Below are 19,386 nucleotides of genomic sequence, written 5' to 3'. Positions count from 1 at the left end.
TCTTGTTTCTCCACTTACCCGAAAGCCCTGAGGACTTGGAGTGGGGCTACAAGGGAGGGCTCTGCGACCGATTCTGGGACCTTCATCTGGACTGAGATCTCTACTTGCATGGAGTTGAGCGACGGTCCTTCATCAGCTTCAGGGGTTGCTCCCACAAAGCCAAAGATTTCTGGCCCGACATTTGAGCACAACTTCAGAACGTGGTCGCACTTTAGGCAGCAAAGACACAAGAGGTGTGGATCCATCATAGACATCGCCCAAGGCCTTGTACCCTGTGTAGGATGCTTGCTCTCAATACGGTGTACTAAAAAGAGATACACTGTGCAGCGAGTCCAGTGGATCCCCAATTGATTTACAGAGGGCAAAGTAGATAATACTAACGCTCGCTTTTCTGGTAGTGTGGGCGAGCAGTTAGGTTTATTAGAGGGCAGTGCAAAGCATTTGTTGTACTCACAGAGGCAATACATGAGAGACACATTCAAAGAATAAATCCGAGACCAATTCAGAAAAACAACACTTATTATATATGTTTTAAAACCAAGAACTTCACAAAAAGAGTAAGTGTTGTTTTCGTTTTAAAAGTTACAGGTAAGCAGAATTCAAACTTGTGCGCCTTTACGCACAATGCATTTCTTTTGAGAAAAATATAAATAATGCGTAACGTAAGTACATTCTATTTCAGCGGTTCACCTTCTGGGTTCAGAGATGTAGCGCCTCAAGTTCCAAAGTATTACGAGCAGCGCGTTGGTAGCTCCCTGAATTCCACCGAGAACAGAGCGCTTGTGAGGTTGTAGCTGGGAGCGCAAATGAGAAGGGAGCTACCTGGAAACAGGCTGCACAGGAGGACTTGAGAACAAGTCTGGGAGCTCCCAAGTGGGGCTTGGGATGCAAAGGTCAAGGGGGCAAAGGCAGATCTTTGGGATCTGGGCCGGGTGACTCGGATGCACAGTGGACAGAGTGGCTGGGCTCTGTCAGAAAAATTGCAAAACCAGGACAGCTGGGCCACTCACTGTAGGAAAGTAGCATCTTTCGGGCATAGTAACCCCCATTTCTTGCCTGATGTCAGTGGGTTTAGACTGTAGTACACTGGGGTCCTGCTAACCAGGACCCCAGTATCAGTGCTCTCTCCCCTAAATTTAGTTGTACAGTAACTTTAACACCCCACAATTGGCATATTGGTGCACCCATTGAAGTCCATAGTATATGGTACTTAGACACCCAGGGCACAGTTACACCAGGGGTCCCGCATGGGCCACAGCATGTATTGTGCCACCTATGGGGCCCCATGCAAACTGTGACTACAGGCCTGCCATTGCAGCCTGTGTGAAATGGTGCATGCACCTTTCACTCCAGATATAATGTTTGCCTTATATCCTGGTCGCTGCACTCTGACCCTATGAGTCACCCCTAAGGTAAGCCATTCAGCTCAAGGGCAGGGTGCATGGCAGTAAGTGTGAGGGCACCCCTGCATGAGCAGACGTGCCCCTACAAACCCCAGGCTCCATTTCCTGGGCTTTGTAAGTGCAGGAAGCCATCAGAAGGTATGTATTGAACACTGGTCAATACAAGTTGTCCATCTACATAATGGCTTCATGGAACAAAGGCATGTTTGGCATCTAACATGTTGGTATCATGCGAATACACCGATTCCAGTGCTAGCTGTGTGATACCATGTACTCTGGGGGTTTCTTAGGGGATCCCCCAAAGTCTGCCTGCACAGCTTTGCAGGGTCTGCATGTCAGCTTGAGTTGCTGCAGACTCCAGGCACTGTTCTGCCTTCCTGCTGCTGAGCCTAACTCGGGCAGAAGAAGGCAAAACAAAGGTTTTCCTGTAAGATAGAGGTGTGACTGCCTCTTCTTTAGAAATAGGTGTAGCTGGGGTGGGGGTGCCCCTGAGCAATAGCAGACTGCTTTGAAGGGCACATTTGGTGCCCTCCTTGCATAAACCCGGTGCACCAATGCAAGAACCCCTGATTCCCGCTCTGGCCCGAAACCACACAGGGGACAGGGGAGTGACCACCCCGTGCCCAGCTCCCCCCCCAAGGGAGGTGCCCAGAGCTCTGCCAAGTGGGCACCTGATTCTGCCATCTTAAGAAAATAAGATGAGCAGAGGCCCCTGGCAGCATCTGACTGGTTAGCCCAGCTGGGTGATGTCCCTAACCCGTTCTGATAGGTGGGTCAATGCAGTTAGTGAGCAAACTACTTCCTGGCTTACTTAAGGGCTCCCCAAAATTGTCTGCAAGACTTCAGGAACCATCTGCAAGACACTTCTGCAACCCGGACCGGAACCGCTGCTGTTCATCACTGGGACCAGAAGCCAGACTGTAACCAGTAGAAGGGTTCCTACTTCAACTTAGATTACAAGTTCTGGAAAGACTTCTGCAACCCCGTGACCGTGCATCCTTTAGAGTTACTGGGACTCTGTCTGCACTTAAAAATGTAAGAAGGAATCTCCATTAGAGTAAAGGCGTCACCACCCAGCACTTGCAGGTGTAGGAGAGGACCCTCTTTTTGGCATGGTTACCCCCAATTTGTGTCTGCTTTCAGTGTGCTTTGACTGTTTTTACTGGAATCCTGCTAACCAGAACCCCAGTGATTGTGCTCTACCTACAAATTTGGTTACGTAGGACATTTGTGCACTCCACAATTGGCATACTAGTGTCCCTGTGTACGTCCCTAGTATATGGTACTTATGTACCCAGGGCACTGGGACACCAGGGGTCCCCCATGGGCTGCAGCATGTACTATGTCACCCATGGGAGCCCATGCAAAATGTGTCTGCAGGCCTGTCATTACAGCCTGTGTGAAAAAGTGCATGCACTCGTTCACACAGGTCACTACACCAGGTCATTGTAAGTCAACCCTATGGTAGGCCCTTCTAGACCAAAGGGCAGGGTGCAGGTCCCAGTGTGTGAGGGCACCCATAAATGAGCCGATCAAGCAGCAGGAGGGCAGAAACTCTACGAACTCCAGTTCCACTGCACTGGACTTCGTAAGTGCGGGGAAGCCATTTTACCCATGCACTTGACACAGGTCACTCACTACCTGTGTCCAGGTACATAATGGTAACTCCGAACCTGGGCATGTTTGGGATCAAACATGTCAGAATCATACCCAAAAACTGTTGGCAGAATTGGTGTTATGATTCAATAACTCTGGGGGCTTCTTACAGGACCCCCAAGTATTGCTCCTACCAGTCTGCTAGGGTTTTCCAGGCAGCCCGTGCTGCTGCCACCCCTCAGACAAGTTTCTGCACTCCTGCTGCTTGACTAGCTCAAGGAGTGGAAGGCTGAACAAAGCTTGTCCTGTGGGAGAGGGAGGCAACACCATCTCCCTTGGAAATAGGTGTTACAAGGCTTGGGAGGGCTAGACTCCCCACGCCACTGGTTTGCTTTGAAGGGCACATTTGGTGCGCTCCTTGAATACACCGGTTTGCAACAGACCAGGGACCTCCAGTCCCTGCTCTGGCATGAAACTGGACAAAGGAAAGGAGAGTGACCACTGCCCTGTCCATGACCAAGCCAGGGGTGGTGCCCAGAGCTCCTACAGGTGGCCACTCGATTCTGCCATCTTGAAACCAAGATGTGCAGAGTACCCTGGGAGTATCTAAGTGGCCAGATCAGGCAGACGACGTCAGAGACCCTCCCGATAGGTGGTCACCGTGCAAGGTGACCAACCCCCTTTTAGGGCTATTTAGGGACTCCCTTACGGGTGGGTCCCCAGATTCAATATGCAGGACTTCATCATTTACTTCTACTTCTGGCCACTGGAACAACAACTGGACTCTTCAGGAACCAACAAGACTGCATCTCCCGAGACTACCTTGCCTTGTAACATTGTTTCTCCGGCTCCTTCCAGCAAATGCAACCTTTCCTTCGCTGTGTATCCTCTGGTGTCAGCGAGACTTCAGCCTGCACCAAGAAGCAAGAAGGAATCTCCCCTGGAGTGAAGGAATCCCTCCCCTGCATCTGCAGGCACCTACAGCAAGGAGAACCGGCAGAGTGGATCTGCTCTCCTTTGGACCTGCATGGAGCCTGCATTACAGGTGGTAGTCTGGAGTGGTTCCCTTGGTCCTCTCTGCCCGCTGTCCAACTTGGGAGACGGTGAGTCCTTAGCTCTCCCTGCAGGACAGTACCCCTTTGCACCACAACTCTTGCAGCAACCAAGGCTTGTTGTCTCCTGCTCCAAGGGATCTTCAGGCTCCGAGTAGCCCCGGCATCCACCACTTCATCCTTTCAAGAACAGTCTCCCCTCTGCTGCTCCAGCGACGTGGGACTCCTCTCCAGGTGTGCTGATTGGGCCTCACTGCAACCTACTGTGCCTGCTACCAGGGGATTGTCTGTGGGGGCTGCGACTGCTTCTGCTGGCTTTGCCGACTACTGAGGGTCAGCCCAGACTCCCCTCCAAGGGTCGAGTCTCCTGGACCTTCGTGATCGTCTTCAGCCTTGCAATTCTTCTTTTGCTTCATCTTGCATTTGCCAAGGCTTGTTGGTGGTTCTCCTAAACCACTTACCATTTGCAACCCGACGTCCGACGTGGGACACCATCTGCACTGCTCCAAGGACTTCCTTTCAGCTCTTGGGCTCCACACCTGGTCGTCTTCTTCCCCCATTGACCTGGATCTTCATCCACAGAAGGGTGGGTAGTTGCTTCTGCCTCTACTGGACACTCCATTGTGGACTGGACTCTGTCCCCCTTCTTTTGCAGTTCATCTTCTTTCACAGTCCACCTTTGGTATCTTTTAGACTGGCCTGTTTTTGCAAATCCTTTTTTTAAGTCCTCTTGTTAGTCCTTGTGAAGACCAGGTACTTAACTCTGCTCTCATGTTCGCTGTGGGTCACTTAAGTACTCACCTCTTGGGGTCCTTAGTTCATCCAGCTTCATCTAACAACTCCATATCCTTGGGTGGGGGCTTCACTTCCCACTATTTTAGTACAGGGTTTGGTCCTCCCCTAGGGTCCTAATGTGGTTCCTTTCATGTGTGAGGAGTTGCTGTGTGGCTATTGTGGTATTACATAAGCTTTGCATGTTTCCTCGATAAGCCTTGGCTGCTCATCCACAGCTACCTCTAGAAAGCCCTGGCTTCCTAAACACCGACTACATTCACTAATGGGGTCGCCAAGACCTGTTATACAGTGCCAACACCATAGGCTTCCACAACACACCAGGCCAGCTTCCTACAGCAGGCACCTCAATGACGACAACCAGCTTGTGAAGCCTGCTGTCCCACGGACTCTCCAAGGCTCTGCAAAACAGGTGGTGGTTCTGTGGCCTTCCAGAAGTCTGAGCTATCTTCCTTGCAACTGAAAAGTATGTATTCCTTCGCTGGAGCAGCTTGGCTGGAATGATTCCTGCTGGCTCTCCAGATTGCTGAGGGCTGGCCCTGAGCTACCTGCCAAGGCTGGGTCACCTGGACCTTGCTGGTCCGCACAAAATCATGTAAACTCCATGCAACTCTTTGCAGCATTTGCCAAGGCTTGTTGGTGGCCCCGCTGACCCCTCTCAACGACCGGTGTGGGACAGCTCATGGACGACTCCTGGGATTCTCCTGCATCGCCTGGACTAGACAGCTGCACTTCTTCGTCCACTGTCCTACAGGAAGCCTTCCTGCACCACCTGGGCGTCTTAGGGTACAGAGTCCAAACCACCCGATCTCCTTAGGTCCTCGTCTTCCGGAATGAACACCTGGGTTCCACTGACCTGGTCCACGGGTTGCGACAGCAGCTGGACAACAGAGATCCCAACTGACTTCAGAGGGAGGTTCTGACACGACCCCTATGCACCCGGTCTCCCTGGTGTAGGTACTCCAATATTCTGGGTATCCACAGGTGGGAGCACTATCCAACCTGCCTTGTCCGAACTGGTTTCCTCAGGGTCCTCTGGTAAGGGTCGTGAAATGTGAAAATTTCAACGTGACATCCCCATGTTAGTCTATGGTTGCTGACCAGAGATTTCTACTCTGCACACAGGTGTCTGTGGAATCCTAACTACTTACTTATTGGGTTTTAGTACTTCCCCAGTCCTAAAGGTCCTTGGGTGGTAGTGTGGGTTGGGAGCGATTTTTGCATTCCATTTTTTACTATATGGTCTCCCCCATATCTCCATAGGGGCCCATGTTTTTTATGTCTTTACTTACCTGTTGCTAAGTATATTTTTATATGAGCATATCTCCGGTTAGGAGATGAAACAAAGTTAGTTCTAGAGTGTTTGTTATAATAAATATTACATATTTTTCTAACACTAGTTTGGTTCTTTCCCGTGTGTACTTCACTGACTGATGTATGGAATTAGCAAACATTTTACACCCTCCTGGATAAGCCTTAGCTGCTCTCCATAGCTACCCCTATGAGAGCTCAGGTTATCTAGAGTCGCCTACACTATTACTAAGGGTTGGCTGGACTCACTACAGGGTATCTCACCTATAGGTGTACACCATATACTGAGCCAGCCTCCTACACTCACAAAGTGGGTCTCAGTGATGCTGATGTTCCTCGACAGCTCCTTGGTCCTGATGCAGTGAAAATCCCGACTGAATCCTCACTGTTGGTGCTCGGTGCAGGGCGCCCCGGTACCCACTGGGTTGGTGCTGCATGGCTCCGTTCCTGTTCTTTTCCCCAGCGGTGGTGTTGGGGGGAGTTTTGGGGGTAGTCCTAGTGCTCCAGAGCACAGGTACCTCCTCCTGGTCATCTGCAGCATCTGTTGAGGCCAGGGATCTGCAAGGCAGGTGGGGCGGGGACAACGACTCTGCTTTTTGTGCCAGCGGACTGCAGGGAAGTAGCTCCTCCACTCCAGGGGAGACTACTGGAGATTTTGAAGTGCTGGCAGGCCACCCAAGGCTTTGGTGGTTCTACAGCTCGCTGGACAAGTCACTGTCATGATTATCGAGAGCGGTGCAGGCTGTGGTTTGTGCCAAAATGTCCACAGCTCTTCAGCTGTTCTCGCAAAGCAGAGGCTCTTCTTCATCCTTCTCTTCATCCGTCAAATTAGAGTTCTTGGGTTCAGAGGAGCCACCTAAATACTCAATTTAGGGGTGTTACAGGGAGTGCAAGGTAGCATCCCAAGGGTTGCCTACCTGTAGGGTGAATACACCCTTGATACGGCCACTTAAGCTGGGATTTGGACACAAACCTGACCCTAGAATACTAATTCCATCCAAAAGCAAGAAGGAGGAATTTGAAAAGTGGTGTCTACATCAGTTGGTCCACCTGAGGGGTGGGACTGCAATGATGTGGACACACCTCCTAATCTGACTAATTTTCCCACCTGTCTTGCCAAGAAGTGGGGTCAGAATACAGTGGTGGGTCTTCTCTTTCTGGAGAGCGACGTGGGCTGCATAACAAAGGTGGTTGGTCCTTTGAAGCTTCCTGCCCTAGAATGTCCATCCTACCTGGAAGAGGTGAAAACACCCCCACCCAGAGAAGGCTTTGTTCTGGGGATCTGAAAACACTGGCTCTCACACCTCAGGAGGTCAGAAAACTGACTAGGGTGGCTGTACTGGTTTAGACCAGTAAGTTAACACACTAGCAGTCAGTAGGTTTTCAGGGGGCACCTCTAAGGTGCCTTCTGAGTACATTAATTAATAAATCCATCACAGGATTCAGTGAGGGTTTATTTATACGAGATGTTTGATACCAAACATCTCTAATTTCAGGGAATCCATCACGTAACTGGGGAACTCATAAAGATCAGTATCCAGCACATATACTCAAAATGGCTTCTCTGTCCACTTACTATGTCTAAGAATTAACAAAGATATAGCAGGAGCATATCTGCTCATGCATATATGTCCTCACATATGACCAAATGCACCCTGCCTTAGGGCTTTAGCCCTTCTGTAGGGGTGGCTTAAAAATATCCTATGAAATGGTAGGGAAACGGGCACAGGGGGATGTGTGACAGGTTGTGTTTTCCCTTTTGTCTGCACCAAGAGACACAGCTTGCAGTGGCAGCACTGTGTTCATATGGTGCGAGGTCACCGAGGGTAGAACAATTCATGCTTCAACCCTTAAGGTCCCTCTTTAGAACTCCCGGCTCTAGGTACTAGGGGTACCATTTACTAGGGACTTACAGATGGTGCTAAAGATAGTGCCAATTGAGAGAAATGAATGTAGAATTTATGGAAAGTGATTTGGCACTGGGGACCTGACTAGCACGAACCCAGTGCACTTTCAGTCGAAATCACATCAGATAAGAGGCAAAAAGTGGGGGCTAATCATGCCAAAAAGTGTTCTTTCCTACACCCGGTCTTCCTCGTTGGCATCCTCAACCCACAGGAATCTGAAAATTCGAATGAATCCTTGACAATAAGTTAAAAAAAAAAAGGCAGTCAATGAATGACTGAAGGGTAGCTCTCTTCGGATCAGCACTTGCTGATGCGTAAAGAAAAGAACCGACAACAGCGAGCTGGGGTGGCACCTATATAGGTACTGTGAGGTCATATTTGGTGCCGATGCACCAACGATGGGCAAGTAGACGATCAATGCCACCTAATGGCGCACAGGTGTGTGGAGTTTTAGAAGTCCACAGGTTGAGATTCAAGTTAACCCCAAACACCCACCAACAGCAACACGGGGCCGGTCGGGTGTAGAGGTAAAAAATTAGGCAAATTTAACATGGGCTCCTATAGAGACTGAGGGGCACTCGGTTTCAGATCTTCTGGCAGGTAAGTACTCACATCTTCGGAGAGCAGGCCTGTGGGGTTTAGAGGAGCGGGGGTGATGGCAACAGGTAATCATCAAACACACGCCCTCAGCATCACAGGGGCTGCCGGGTGCAAACACACAATGCTTTCCTATGCGAGGGCCCGGGGTCCCTTAGATGCTGCAGGCTGGGTCAAGGGGGTCAACCCACAGGCTGGACAAGTAGGAGGGCCGCCTGCTGAACGCTGCACTGGAGATCAAGTTCCAAGGCCAGGGGGCTGCGGGTGCAGTAAATCTTTTGGCAACAGGTATCTTCGTCAGGAGCTTTCGCGGTCAGGGGTGTCCTCTGGATTCACACTGCAGGCGTTGTCGTGGAGGACAGGAGAAGTCAACCCAGGGTGGATATTTGCTCAGGATCGCCTGGGGATCATCTCTAGTCGGTTGGGCCACCTGGACACAGGCTGTGGGTGTTGGGTTGAGAGTGGTCAGGACTTGCGGCTTGGGGGAGGCTCTGGAGCCCTTGGATGTCGTTTCTTCTTGGACAGGGCCGCTGTCCACAGGAGTTCTTGGTCCTCGATGATGCAGGCAGTCCTCTGGATGCTTGGCAGAGGTTGCTGGGCTCGCAGGATGTGTTGTTTTTCTTTTGCAGGTTCTCTGAAGCAGGAGACAGGCCAGTAGGGCTGGGGACAAGTCAGTTTTCATCTACCTTTTTCTATACTGGGGATTCACCTTAGCAGTCCTTCTTACTTGTGAGATCGCCAGGAATCTGATGATCTGGGTTCAGGGGAGCCCATAAATCCTTTATTTAGGGGCATTACAGGGGTCAGAGGGCAGTAGCCAATGGCTACTGTTCCTGAGGGTGGCTAAACCCTTCCTGTGCCCACTCTCTTTGGGGAGGGAGACACAAACCTAACCCATGGGTCCCTGACCTCCAAACTAAGATGGCGGATTCTGCAGAGAGGGGGTGAGTCACTTCAGCTCTGGAGCCCTTAGGGGTGATCCAAGCTGGTGTGTCACTCCTTCCCTCCTTTCCCTCATTTTCTCACAGGACTTCCCGCCAAAAGTGGGGATTTGTCCGGGGACAGGCAACTCCACTAGCTGGAGTGCCCTGGGGCACTGTAACAAGAGGCTAGAGCCTTTAAGGCTCACCGCCAGGTGTTACAGTTCCTGCAGTAGGGAGGTGTGAAGCACCTCCATCCAGAACAGGCTTTGTTTCTGGCCACAGAGAGCGCAAAGGCTCTCACCCCATGTGGTCAGAAACTTGCCTGAAAGTGGTAGTCTGGCACAGACTGGTCTGTCATGCACTAGCATTTTGACTAACATACAGGGGGCATCTCTAAGATGCCTTCTGGGTGCATTTTACAATAAATCCCACACTGACATCAGTGTGGGTTTATGGTGCTGAGAAGTTTGAAACAAAACTTCCCAGTATTCAGTGAAGCCATCATGTAGCTGTTGAGTTCGTAATGACCAACTCCCAGACCATATACTCAATATGGCCACAAAGCACTTACAATGTCTAAGAATGGACTTAGACACTGTAGGGCCATATTGCTCATGCAGCTATGCCCTCACCTGTGGTGTAGTGCACCCTGCCTTAGGGCTGTACGGCCTGCTAGAGGGGTGACTTGCCTATGCCACAGGCAGTGGTTGGTGGGCATGGCACCCTGAGAGGGTTGCCATGTCGACTTTGTCTTTTCTCCCCACCAGTACACACAAGCTGCAAAGGCAGTGGGCATGTGCTTAGTGAGGGGTCCCCCAGGGTGGCATAATACATGCTGCAGCCCTTGGGGACCTTCCCTGGCCACCTTTAACAAGGGACTTAACTGTGTGCCATAGGTGTGCCGACTGTGGAAACCAAGGTACAGATTTTGGGAAAGAACACTGGTTCTTGGGGCCTTGTTAGCAGGATCCCAGCACAATCTCAAAGTTGGCATCAATATCAAGCAAAAAGTGGGGAGGGCAACCATGCCAACAAGGGCACATTCCTACACATTTCCTATTACTTGTACTGGTCCGGTACCGCTGAAGTACACGCTGCAGTGGACGGAGGATTGCATTCGCAATTTGGGGATCACAATTCACTCAGATCTGACCATGGTGCTGCAGGACAATTATGGTACTGTGTCTGTCCGAAACAGTTTAACACTGGATCAAACTCCCTCTCTCCCTCACGGGGAGAGTGACAATTATGAAAATAGTGGTTCTGTTGAGATTCTTGTTTCTGTATTTATATATCCTGTTTATCTCTACTAGCTCCATCTTTGATAGATTAAGATGTCTCCTGTGTAGGTCAGCAAGGGCGGGTAAGCAACAGAGTAGGGTGGCAGACTTTGACCCTTCCTTATGATATCGGGGGTTTTGGTGCACCTGATCTGGAGGCATATTACCGGGTTGCACAGTCTTAGTTTGCGCATTATTGGATATATCGCCCACTGTATCTGCCACATGTCCGGCTGGAGTGTGGGATGGCAGCCCCAACCAAATTGCCTTGGTTCCTGTTTGATCGTCCAAAGTGGCGGTATGGAACTCTGGCTTTGCTGAATACAACATAATTTGCCTGGCAGCGGCTATTGGAGAGGCAGGTGGGCTCCTTGCTGTACTCATCGGTCATGCCTCTCGCTTGGTGTACTTGGTTCACACTGATGCAAGAGCAAGGTGCTATTAAAGTGCTAAGGGATTTGGGTACTGTTACCATGGAAGACATGTCTGAGGAGGGCCATTTCCGGGGCTGGGAGAAGGTGCAACAGTGCCAGATTAATATTACTCCTTTGATGAGGTTCTATTATTACAGAGCACGTGCCGGGATACAGGATCTATTGGGAGACGATTTGCTTGAACCTTCTCCCGTCCCTAGTGTGCCATTGATGCTGCAGCATTCCACGCCTGGTCATGTTATATCAAGGCTGTATGCCTTAACGCAGGAAGCTTGTGAGTCTGGGGTGTCCAGGGCTCGGCTAGCCTGGCAAAAAGACCTGGGAACCATAAAAGATGATTAACAATGGCCATACTGTTTGGTAACTAAAACCACCTCCCTCAATAGAAGATATAGACTCCTACATTTTAAATACCTTAACCAGGTATATTACACCCTGTCTAGATTACACAGGTATGGACTACGAGATAATACAATGTGTTCTAGATATTCAGAGGATGCAGCCGGAGTTCTACACATGGCCTGGGGTTGCCCATATATATATATATATATATATATATATTTAATTTTTGGCAAGTGGTTCTTAGGGATCTGAGTTGTATTGTTGACAAATAGATGGAACCCAGCCCTATGCTGGCACTGCTTGGTAATGATAAGCAGCTACCGCTTGCGGTTAGGGGTTTGACAGTCATAGGGCTACTACTGGCAAAAAGACGGGTGGCCATCCACTGGGACAGGAGGCCTTTGCCAACGTTGGGGGAGTGGATAAGGGATATGATGTATTACAATCTGCAGTCAGATACATATGGCTAACTCCTTCCTAGCTGTAGTCACACCCGCATTATTTGGGGCCCATTTCAGGCCTATTTGGCGGGATTGAGACCAGGAGTGAGGGTGGGAGGGACACTTCTTAATTAGGCGTGAAAAGATTTAAATTATTAGGATTCCTAATTTAGGCTGGTGGATCTGCCGTACCCTTACTAACCAACGTGGCGCCGATAATTAGGTTGTGAATGCCTGTGTCTGCTATGATGTAATCTGGTAACTGCCTGCTTTCATTACGCAGCTGAGGTTGGGCCACTTTACATGACTTGTTTGAAGCGCGGGGCGTGGTCAAAAATCTAGATGTTAGTTACTTTGTCTATTTGTAGCCATTGCAGGGGTGACCACCTGCTGTGGAGGGGGTTTGGATGTGATGCGGAGCAGGAAACGGGGTTACTGCCAATGTATACTGTCCATTGATAACATTAAAGCATACAATACTAGCACTCCGTTAACACCTTTCAAAATCTAAACATAAAAAAACAAAGAACCAAACACAAAGAACTTGCCCAGGTAAATCTTAAAAAAATATAATGAAACGGTATTCTGGGACAGCACCTTCAAAAAGCTCATCAGAACAGGGAACTCAAAGTGGGAAAGCTAATAAATAACATTCAACTGTGTTCAGAGCAAAGCTTCACTGGGTCAGTGAAGGCAAAAGAATGTCATATAAACTTGCTTGCAAAAGTTGAACAATATGGGAGGAACATCAAGTAACAGTTCTCTCCCAGAGTCCAGGCAGAAAGAGAAGGATATCTAAAAATGTGTACAGAAAGACAAGTACAAAGAATGAGCTTTTTAGAGGAACACTGATTAATATAAAACAGTGGTCATAAAAAAGTCTGGATTTTTATTTACCACAGTATATTTATTAAAGAACCTACAGATTCTGAACCAGTAGACATGCAATCTTAAATTCCAGAAATTAAAATAACTTATTCATCACCAATAAAAGAATAATTAGAAACAAAGAGTTTCAATCATTACCTGTAATATCTGACGTCAATGGTTCATCTAATACTTCCAGTGGAACAGAAGCTTGAAGAGCATCATCCGAGTCTACCGCAGACCCACTTGCATCTTCACCCATAGCAGCCTCCTCTGTAGTTTCTGCTGATATGGGAGTCAAAAGTTCCCCTGCAATTAAGAATATGATCAAGGTATTGTGTCAAAAATTATAGGTATCAAGAATGTAATTAGAATATAACCTTTTCGACCACTGATACCTAATTTCAAGGAGTCAATGCTCTCTACTGTCAAAGCTGCAGGACAGAGTATTGGTTGAATTATACCACAAGCAACAAATGGATTGTGAGAATTTGCACTATTTTGGTTTCTCAGTGAGATAATACTAAAACTATTAAACAGATCTTTGCCAGAATCTTTGAATCAAAGGATTTTTTAAATCAATCCTCACAAAATGTAGGAACGAAAAATGTACCTATCTTCAGTTACATTATTTCTGGTGGATAGTCCATCTTTCTGCAGAGTCCCCATGTTATGAATACCCTCCAGGTTCAAATTAGATAAAAACCCTTGTTACCAATGGCAATAGCTCTCCATCACAGTCAGGTGGTGTCACGTGGCCTGAACCGCAACTTTATTTGTTGTGGATGTGACAACACTGTAGTATACATGGTGCAGACTGTCGCAGTGGTATCCGTTCTAGAGATTATTCCACATCCAATCAACATGTAGAGGTAAACCAATATTGATAACTGCAGTATTATATTAATTTTCATGCCTTGAAATATCATTAACCAGACCACTAACTCATTGGGGGGTATGGAGGGTGGAGAGCAATCTGAAGAAAGATACGGTAGACAACAGACATTGTTACTCAAAAGTAAGTAACTTCTTCAAATGGATACTTCTTGCTGTATGCTCCTCACCTTATGAATGTGTTTGAAAGCAATACATCTCAGGGAGATTACATTTATTAGTGCCCATCAACCAAACAATCCAAAAAATACATCCTGTTAAATAGACTCCATGTATGAATTAGATGGAGCTGACAGTCACTCTGCATGCAAATGAAATAGTAACAGCCTTGGCGTGTGGAATGAGCCCATAATCCTTTAAGTAGTTGCTTCTTATCTAACACATAAGCAGATTTTATTTTGGAGGACTATACAACTACCAATGCTTCTTGTCTGTACTGCCTTGCTCTTTGCTCCTGAGCAGTCAAAAAGAGTTATTAGTCCAACTGAAAGTCTCTGGTATGATCAATGAAGAAACTGAGGGTTCACTTAGGGTAAAAAGAAATGTAGTGTCTGCTACTCTTTGAAGGGACGAGACCAACAAGGAATGTCATCTGGTGAAGGCCTGCCCGACATGGAAAGGTGTTCCTACTTTCTGCAGAAAAGCAGCTTGAGTTCTCAGCACCAATTTGACGGCACAAAATATTGTCTAAGACTGCTGGTTTGAAAGTGCCTACAGCTCACTTAGGTGACGAGCTGAAGTTAGTGTGACCAAAAAGACAATTTTCAGGATCAAGAGACATGGCTGACAACTGTGCACTCTCTCGAATGGAGTGCACGTTAGAAAACAGAGACCCAAATTCATGCCCCACAATGGCCTCACAAAATGCCTTGGTGGAAACATATGCAGTAACCCCTTAAGAAATCGCATCACAACTGGGGATTTAAATAAAGACTGATCTGACAAACTTTAAAAAAACAAAAAAAAACAAGCTGACTAATAACCTATAAAAGTGCCCAAGGTAAGGCTTAGCTGTTTAGTACGTAACGGATCAATCTGATGGGTGGTGCACCAAGGTACAAACTTATGGCACCGCCCGGCATAGAGAGATTTAGTTTTTGGGCACCTGGATTCCAAAATGGCATCAATGATGTCTGCAGCAAGATCGAAGGAAACCAGCTGCCACTGCTCAATCTCTAAGCACGGAGCTGCAGTTTAGAGAGGCTTGGGTGCAGGACCCATTTTGCTGCAATCGTAGATCCTTCAAAAGTGGGAGCTTGATGGGAGGGAAGATGCTTATTCACACAAGTCCTGGAAACGACACCCTCCTGTCCTAATCCAGAGGTGCTCGGTTCACTTGGGACCCCCTCAGACTAGATCTTCAGAATTCAAGCCAGAAGGATTAGAGGTGGGAAGGCATACAGGAGAAATGAGCTCAACTCTAGACCGGAATGCATCTCTGAGAGAGAGAGCCTTCTTGTGAACTATAGCTTGCAAAAATTCTGGCATTGCACATGGCGAAAAGATGTCTGTGTTGTTGGAATGTGCCACACCTGGTGCAACTGCCACTAATAATCTGCTAAGCATCAGCAAATGTATTCGTCCAATCAGGCGGTTACAGACCCTGCTAGGTTGTTCACAGCCAGGGAAATGCCCTAGTGAGTCAGCTACTTTCAGAAGCACAGAGCCTCCTGACACAGGAACCAAGACCACATCCTGCCCTAATTTTTGCAGTTCCACATGACGGTCGGGGAGTAGCCTCCCTTTGATGGATGGCAGGAAGGCCTTCAATGTCAAGCAGACTGCCCGCAACTCAAACAAGCTGATGTGGAGGCTGGGTTCTGCTGTGGTCTTCACCTCTCCCATATGGGATCTGCAGCCCAGTAGTTTTGCACCTGTGACCACCACCAGTTCTGGATTGGGTAAGGAGAGTGGTCTTCTACTGGCCTAATCGCAGTTCAACAGACATCAATGAAGAACTTTTGCTGTCTCCTCTGAAATCTGGATGGAATCAGAAAGGTTCCCCTATTGCTCTGCCCACTGGGCGTTCAGGTCAGACTGTAAAATCTGCATGATCCACCTGGTAAGGTTGACTAGTAGGGTGCAGGGGAGCCAAAAGAACAAGCAAACTCAATGCCATCATCACTGAGATACAGGACAGAGGCTCAAACATCTGTATCATACCCTGAATATCCTGGACACTCTGGGAGGAAGGTACAAAACTGCATCATACCCAGGGTATCTCTGATGAATGGGGGCATCTGCAAAGGAGTCGGCTGTGAATTTGATACACTGATAGTGAACACAATGATGTTTGAAAGTTTGAAGTTTTCTAAAGGCGGTCTGTGACTGGGGTAAGGGTGCCTTCAACAGCAGGTCGTTGAGGTATGGGAAGAGTGACACACCGGACCTTTGACGGAATGCTGCGACCACCGCCATCACTTTTGTGAACACCTAAAAGGCACTTGTAAAGCCAAAGGTGAGCACCCCAAACTGAAAATGCTTCTGTACTGCCGTGAACTGCAGGTAATGACTGGGGGCTTGTAGAACAGGAATATAGAAATACAAGTTCTGCAGGTGCCATGCTACCATGTGGTATCCAGGATCCAGGGCTGACCAGACCTGGGCAAGCATGAGCATCTTGAATTTGTCCTTTCACAGAAAGGCGTAGAGAGGGCATACATCCGTCCTTCTTTAGCACAAAGAACTAGCAGGAGTAGCACCTACTTCCTATTTCCGAGATTGGAATTCTCTCTATGGCTCATTTGGCCAAAAGGGCCTGCACCTCCTGCTGCAAAACAGATAGGTGTTATTCCACCAGATGCGCTAATGAGGTTGGAAGGTGACACAGGGAAGAAAATAATGGGAGGGTGAAGCCCCTTTTGACAAGTTGGGGGACCCATTAGTCCAAAGTAATGTCTTGCCATCCAGGTAGGAAATGTCCGATCCTGCCTCCTACCCCATGAGTGTTTTTTGAAAAACTACATACTAAAGTTGTTTTGCAGTTGTGGCATAAAAATTGCCCTTGTCGTATTGTGAGGCAAATTTGCCCCCTTCATCACAGTCATTATTGCCTGAATGTGATCCAAAGAGATAATGAAAAGTTTAAGTTCTGCTGTGTGATAAAGGCAAGGTATCAGAGTCCAAAAGGTTTGGTATAGGCTGCAGTCCAGTGGGTTCGAAGCACCGATTTGGTCGAAACAAAGCTGTCTCTGAATTGGAATCCAAAATAGTATAGCTCTTCCAGTACCAGCATCACTGTGAGGTGTAGGGAGTGGCATTGGAACCAAAGCTGGCACCCAAGCCAGTAGGGTATGCAAAACAGGAACAAGAGGCAAAGATGGCACCAAGGGCAAACCTGCCAGCAGAAGCACGAAAGGAGGCCTTTGTGGATCCTTGGGGCCCCAAAGGCTCTCCAGGGGGAGCCAGAAGAGTGTCAAATATGCGCAGCGTGGCCTCCCACTGCTGTGATGTCACCTACAAACCTGGAAATTCGGTTTTCTTGAGGACCAAATTCTTAATCGGCTCTTCAGGGGTTCGGGAGCAAGAACAAGAGGCACACTATGGAGTTCAAGAGTGGGGGAGAAGGGGACGATTCTCACTTCATTTAAACGTGTACGAAGTCTTAAATTTTTTTTTTTTTAAAACAAGGACCTGCCGTGGGTACGAGACCTTACTTTTAACTTTTACTGGTCTTGGCGCAGACTTCCAATCCTTGGTGATGTAGAGTTTTTTTCTTGAGATCCTGTATGGCCGTTGGATTCTTCTGGGCACAGTCATCTCAGTCCCTGGAATCATGCTCACACCCCAGACACAACTGGCATACCTACTGGGATCTGTCACTGACATTTGTTTGCAACAGTTCCAACAGGGTTTAAACCTGTTGGTTTTTGGGAGGGCGTGTAAAATTTATCCCTTGCACACTGGTAAAAAATAAAATCTGGTGAAATAGACTCAAAGATAAGAAGAGCAAAACTCTGGATCCATGTATAAAGGCTCAGAAAGAAAGGAAATGGTGTCATCACACCTGGGTGGTGGCTTATATGCAGCCACGCCCATCACTTGAGGAGTGGAACAATGTCATTTTGGAGAAGCTAGACACCACCTACCGAAGCAAAGGTTTACTGCTTTTGAGTTTCTGTCCTTAGTTTGACATCTGGGGAAATATTCACAGGTTGAAGTATCTAGTATTAGAAGTATCCATCAGAAGATCAAGCTATGTACCTTCCGTAATGCTCTTTTGGTGGATACTCCAACTACAGAGTCCTCAATTTAAGATAATCCTCAGGTGCCAGACTGGATCCAGAGACTTTTTTGAGAAATATACCTGAGTGCCTATAAGTAGCACTGTGGTACTCCACGGTGACTCTGTGCTGCACCAGAAGCGATGGAGTAGGAGCCACAGATAAGCACCACCCCTGCACGCTGATACCAGTTTCTCAGCCTTCCTTCTTATGTATCAGATGTGGAGCATTCAAAAGAATACTTTAAGTTACAGTGTGACAAATCTAGCTTGGAACATTATTATGATGTTAAGAAGTCCATCCCACAGAAACCGGGAGGTTGGAGAGTGCTGAAGAATTTGAAGTGAGAGAGTATATATCAGAAAGAGCACTACCAATTGTAAGTAACCTGTTCCTCTGGTGTAATCTTCTAAAGGTAGATTCCTACCTTTACAACAGATTCCCACGGAGATTGGTTAGGTAAAAACACAAAAGCTGACAGATAAGTCTTAACTGTGCCCACTGCAAGACCTTGTTCGGTCACTGATAACAAACAATGCAACATTTGAACTAAGGCTTGCAGTATGACGAAATCCACAGAGGCAACACATTTTTCCAATGTGTCAAAGGGTGTCTGCTTCAAGAATGAAATGGACTACTGTGGCCAGCAGATCAAACAGATTTAACTGCTGCCACTCAACCACCATGCACAGAGGTATGCAGTGCACAGACTCTGGTGGAGGACCCTAACCTGTTCCTAACAGGAGGTTTTCCCAAAGTGGTAGCCAGATCAGAGGGCAAATGCTCATGGTCGGTCAGCAGCTCTGGGTACTTTATTATCCACGTGCAGTTATGTTGTTAGTGAGGACATGTACCAGCCTTCCTCTTTTGGACATCAGGAATGCTTTCAGGGCCATACAGATCACCCAAACTCCAAAACAGTGATATGGTATGGACTTCTCTGTCAGAAATCTGAGGCCTCTGGTCTTGCCTCCCTTAGGTAACGCTTCCCCTGCAATCCAGCAGTGATACATTTCTCACAACTGTGAAATCTGGATGAGAATGGAAGAGTGGCCGGGCTGGTCAGTGACTGTCCATCTCCAAAGAAGATTGCTTTAGCAAGGATCTGGCTGGAGTCAGAGAGGGAGCCATGATGCTGCGCCCACTTAGACTGAAGGTTCCCCTACAAGGCCTCCATATGCCATCTGGGGTTGGGAAGAGGATGATAAATAAGGCTTCTTCTCCAAGAAACCTCAGCGCCTTCATCACCAAGACCCAGGATTAAACCAGAAACATGGAATTATATCCTGAATGTTTCAGACTCACTGCGGTGGAGGAAAGGCCTT

General features: G+C 47.9%; 1 protein-coding gene across 4 annotated transcripts in view; it reads right to left on the bottom strand.

Moving 5' to 3' along the window:
* Positions 1-19,386, bottom strand: part of BIRC6 (baculoviral IAP repeat containing 6) — a 1,722,273-nt gene that overhangs the window by 774,575 nt on the left and 928,312 nt on the right. For all 4 annotated transcript variants that reach the window (XM_069234691.1, XM_069234693.1, XM_069234692.1 and 1 more), the window contains one exon: positions 13,104-13,253. In XM_069234691.1, coding sequence (XP_069090792.1) covers positions 13,104-13,253 — 150 coding nt within the window. The remainder of the gene's footprint in view (positions 1-13,103; positions 13,254-19,386) is intronic.

The sequence above is a fragment of the Pleurodeles waltl genome, chromosome 5, assembly GCF_031143425.1.
Source record: "Pleurodeles waltl isolate 20211129_DDA chromosome 5, aPleWal1.hap1.20221129, whole genome shotgun sequence".
NCBI lineage: Eukaryota > Metazoa > Chordata > Amphibia > Caudata > Salamandridae > Pleurodeles > Pleurodeles waltl.
This window is presented reverse-complemented; position numbering and strand designations above follow the sequence as displayed.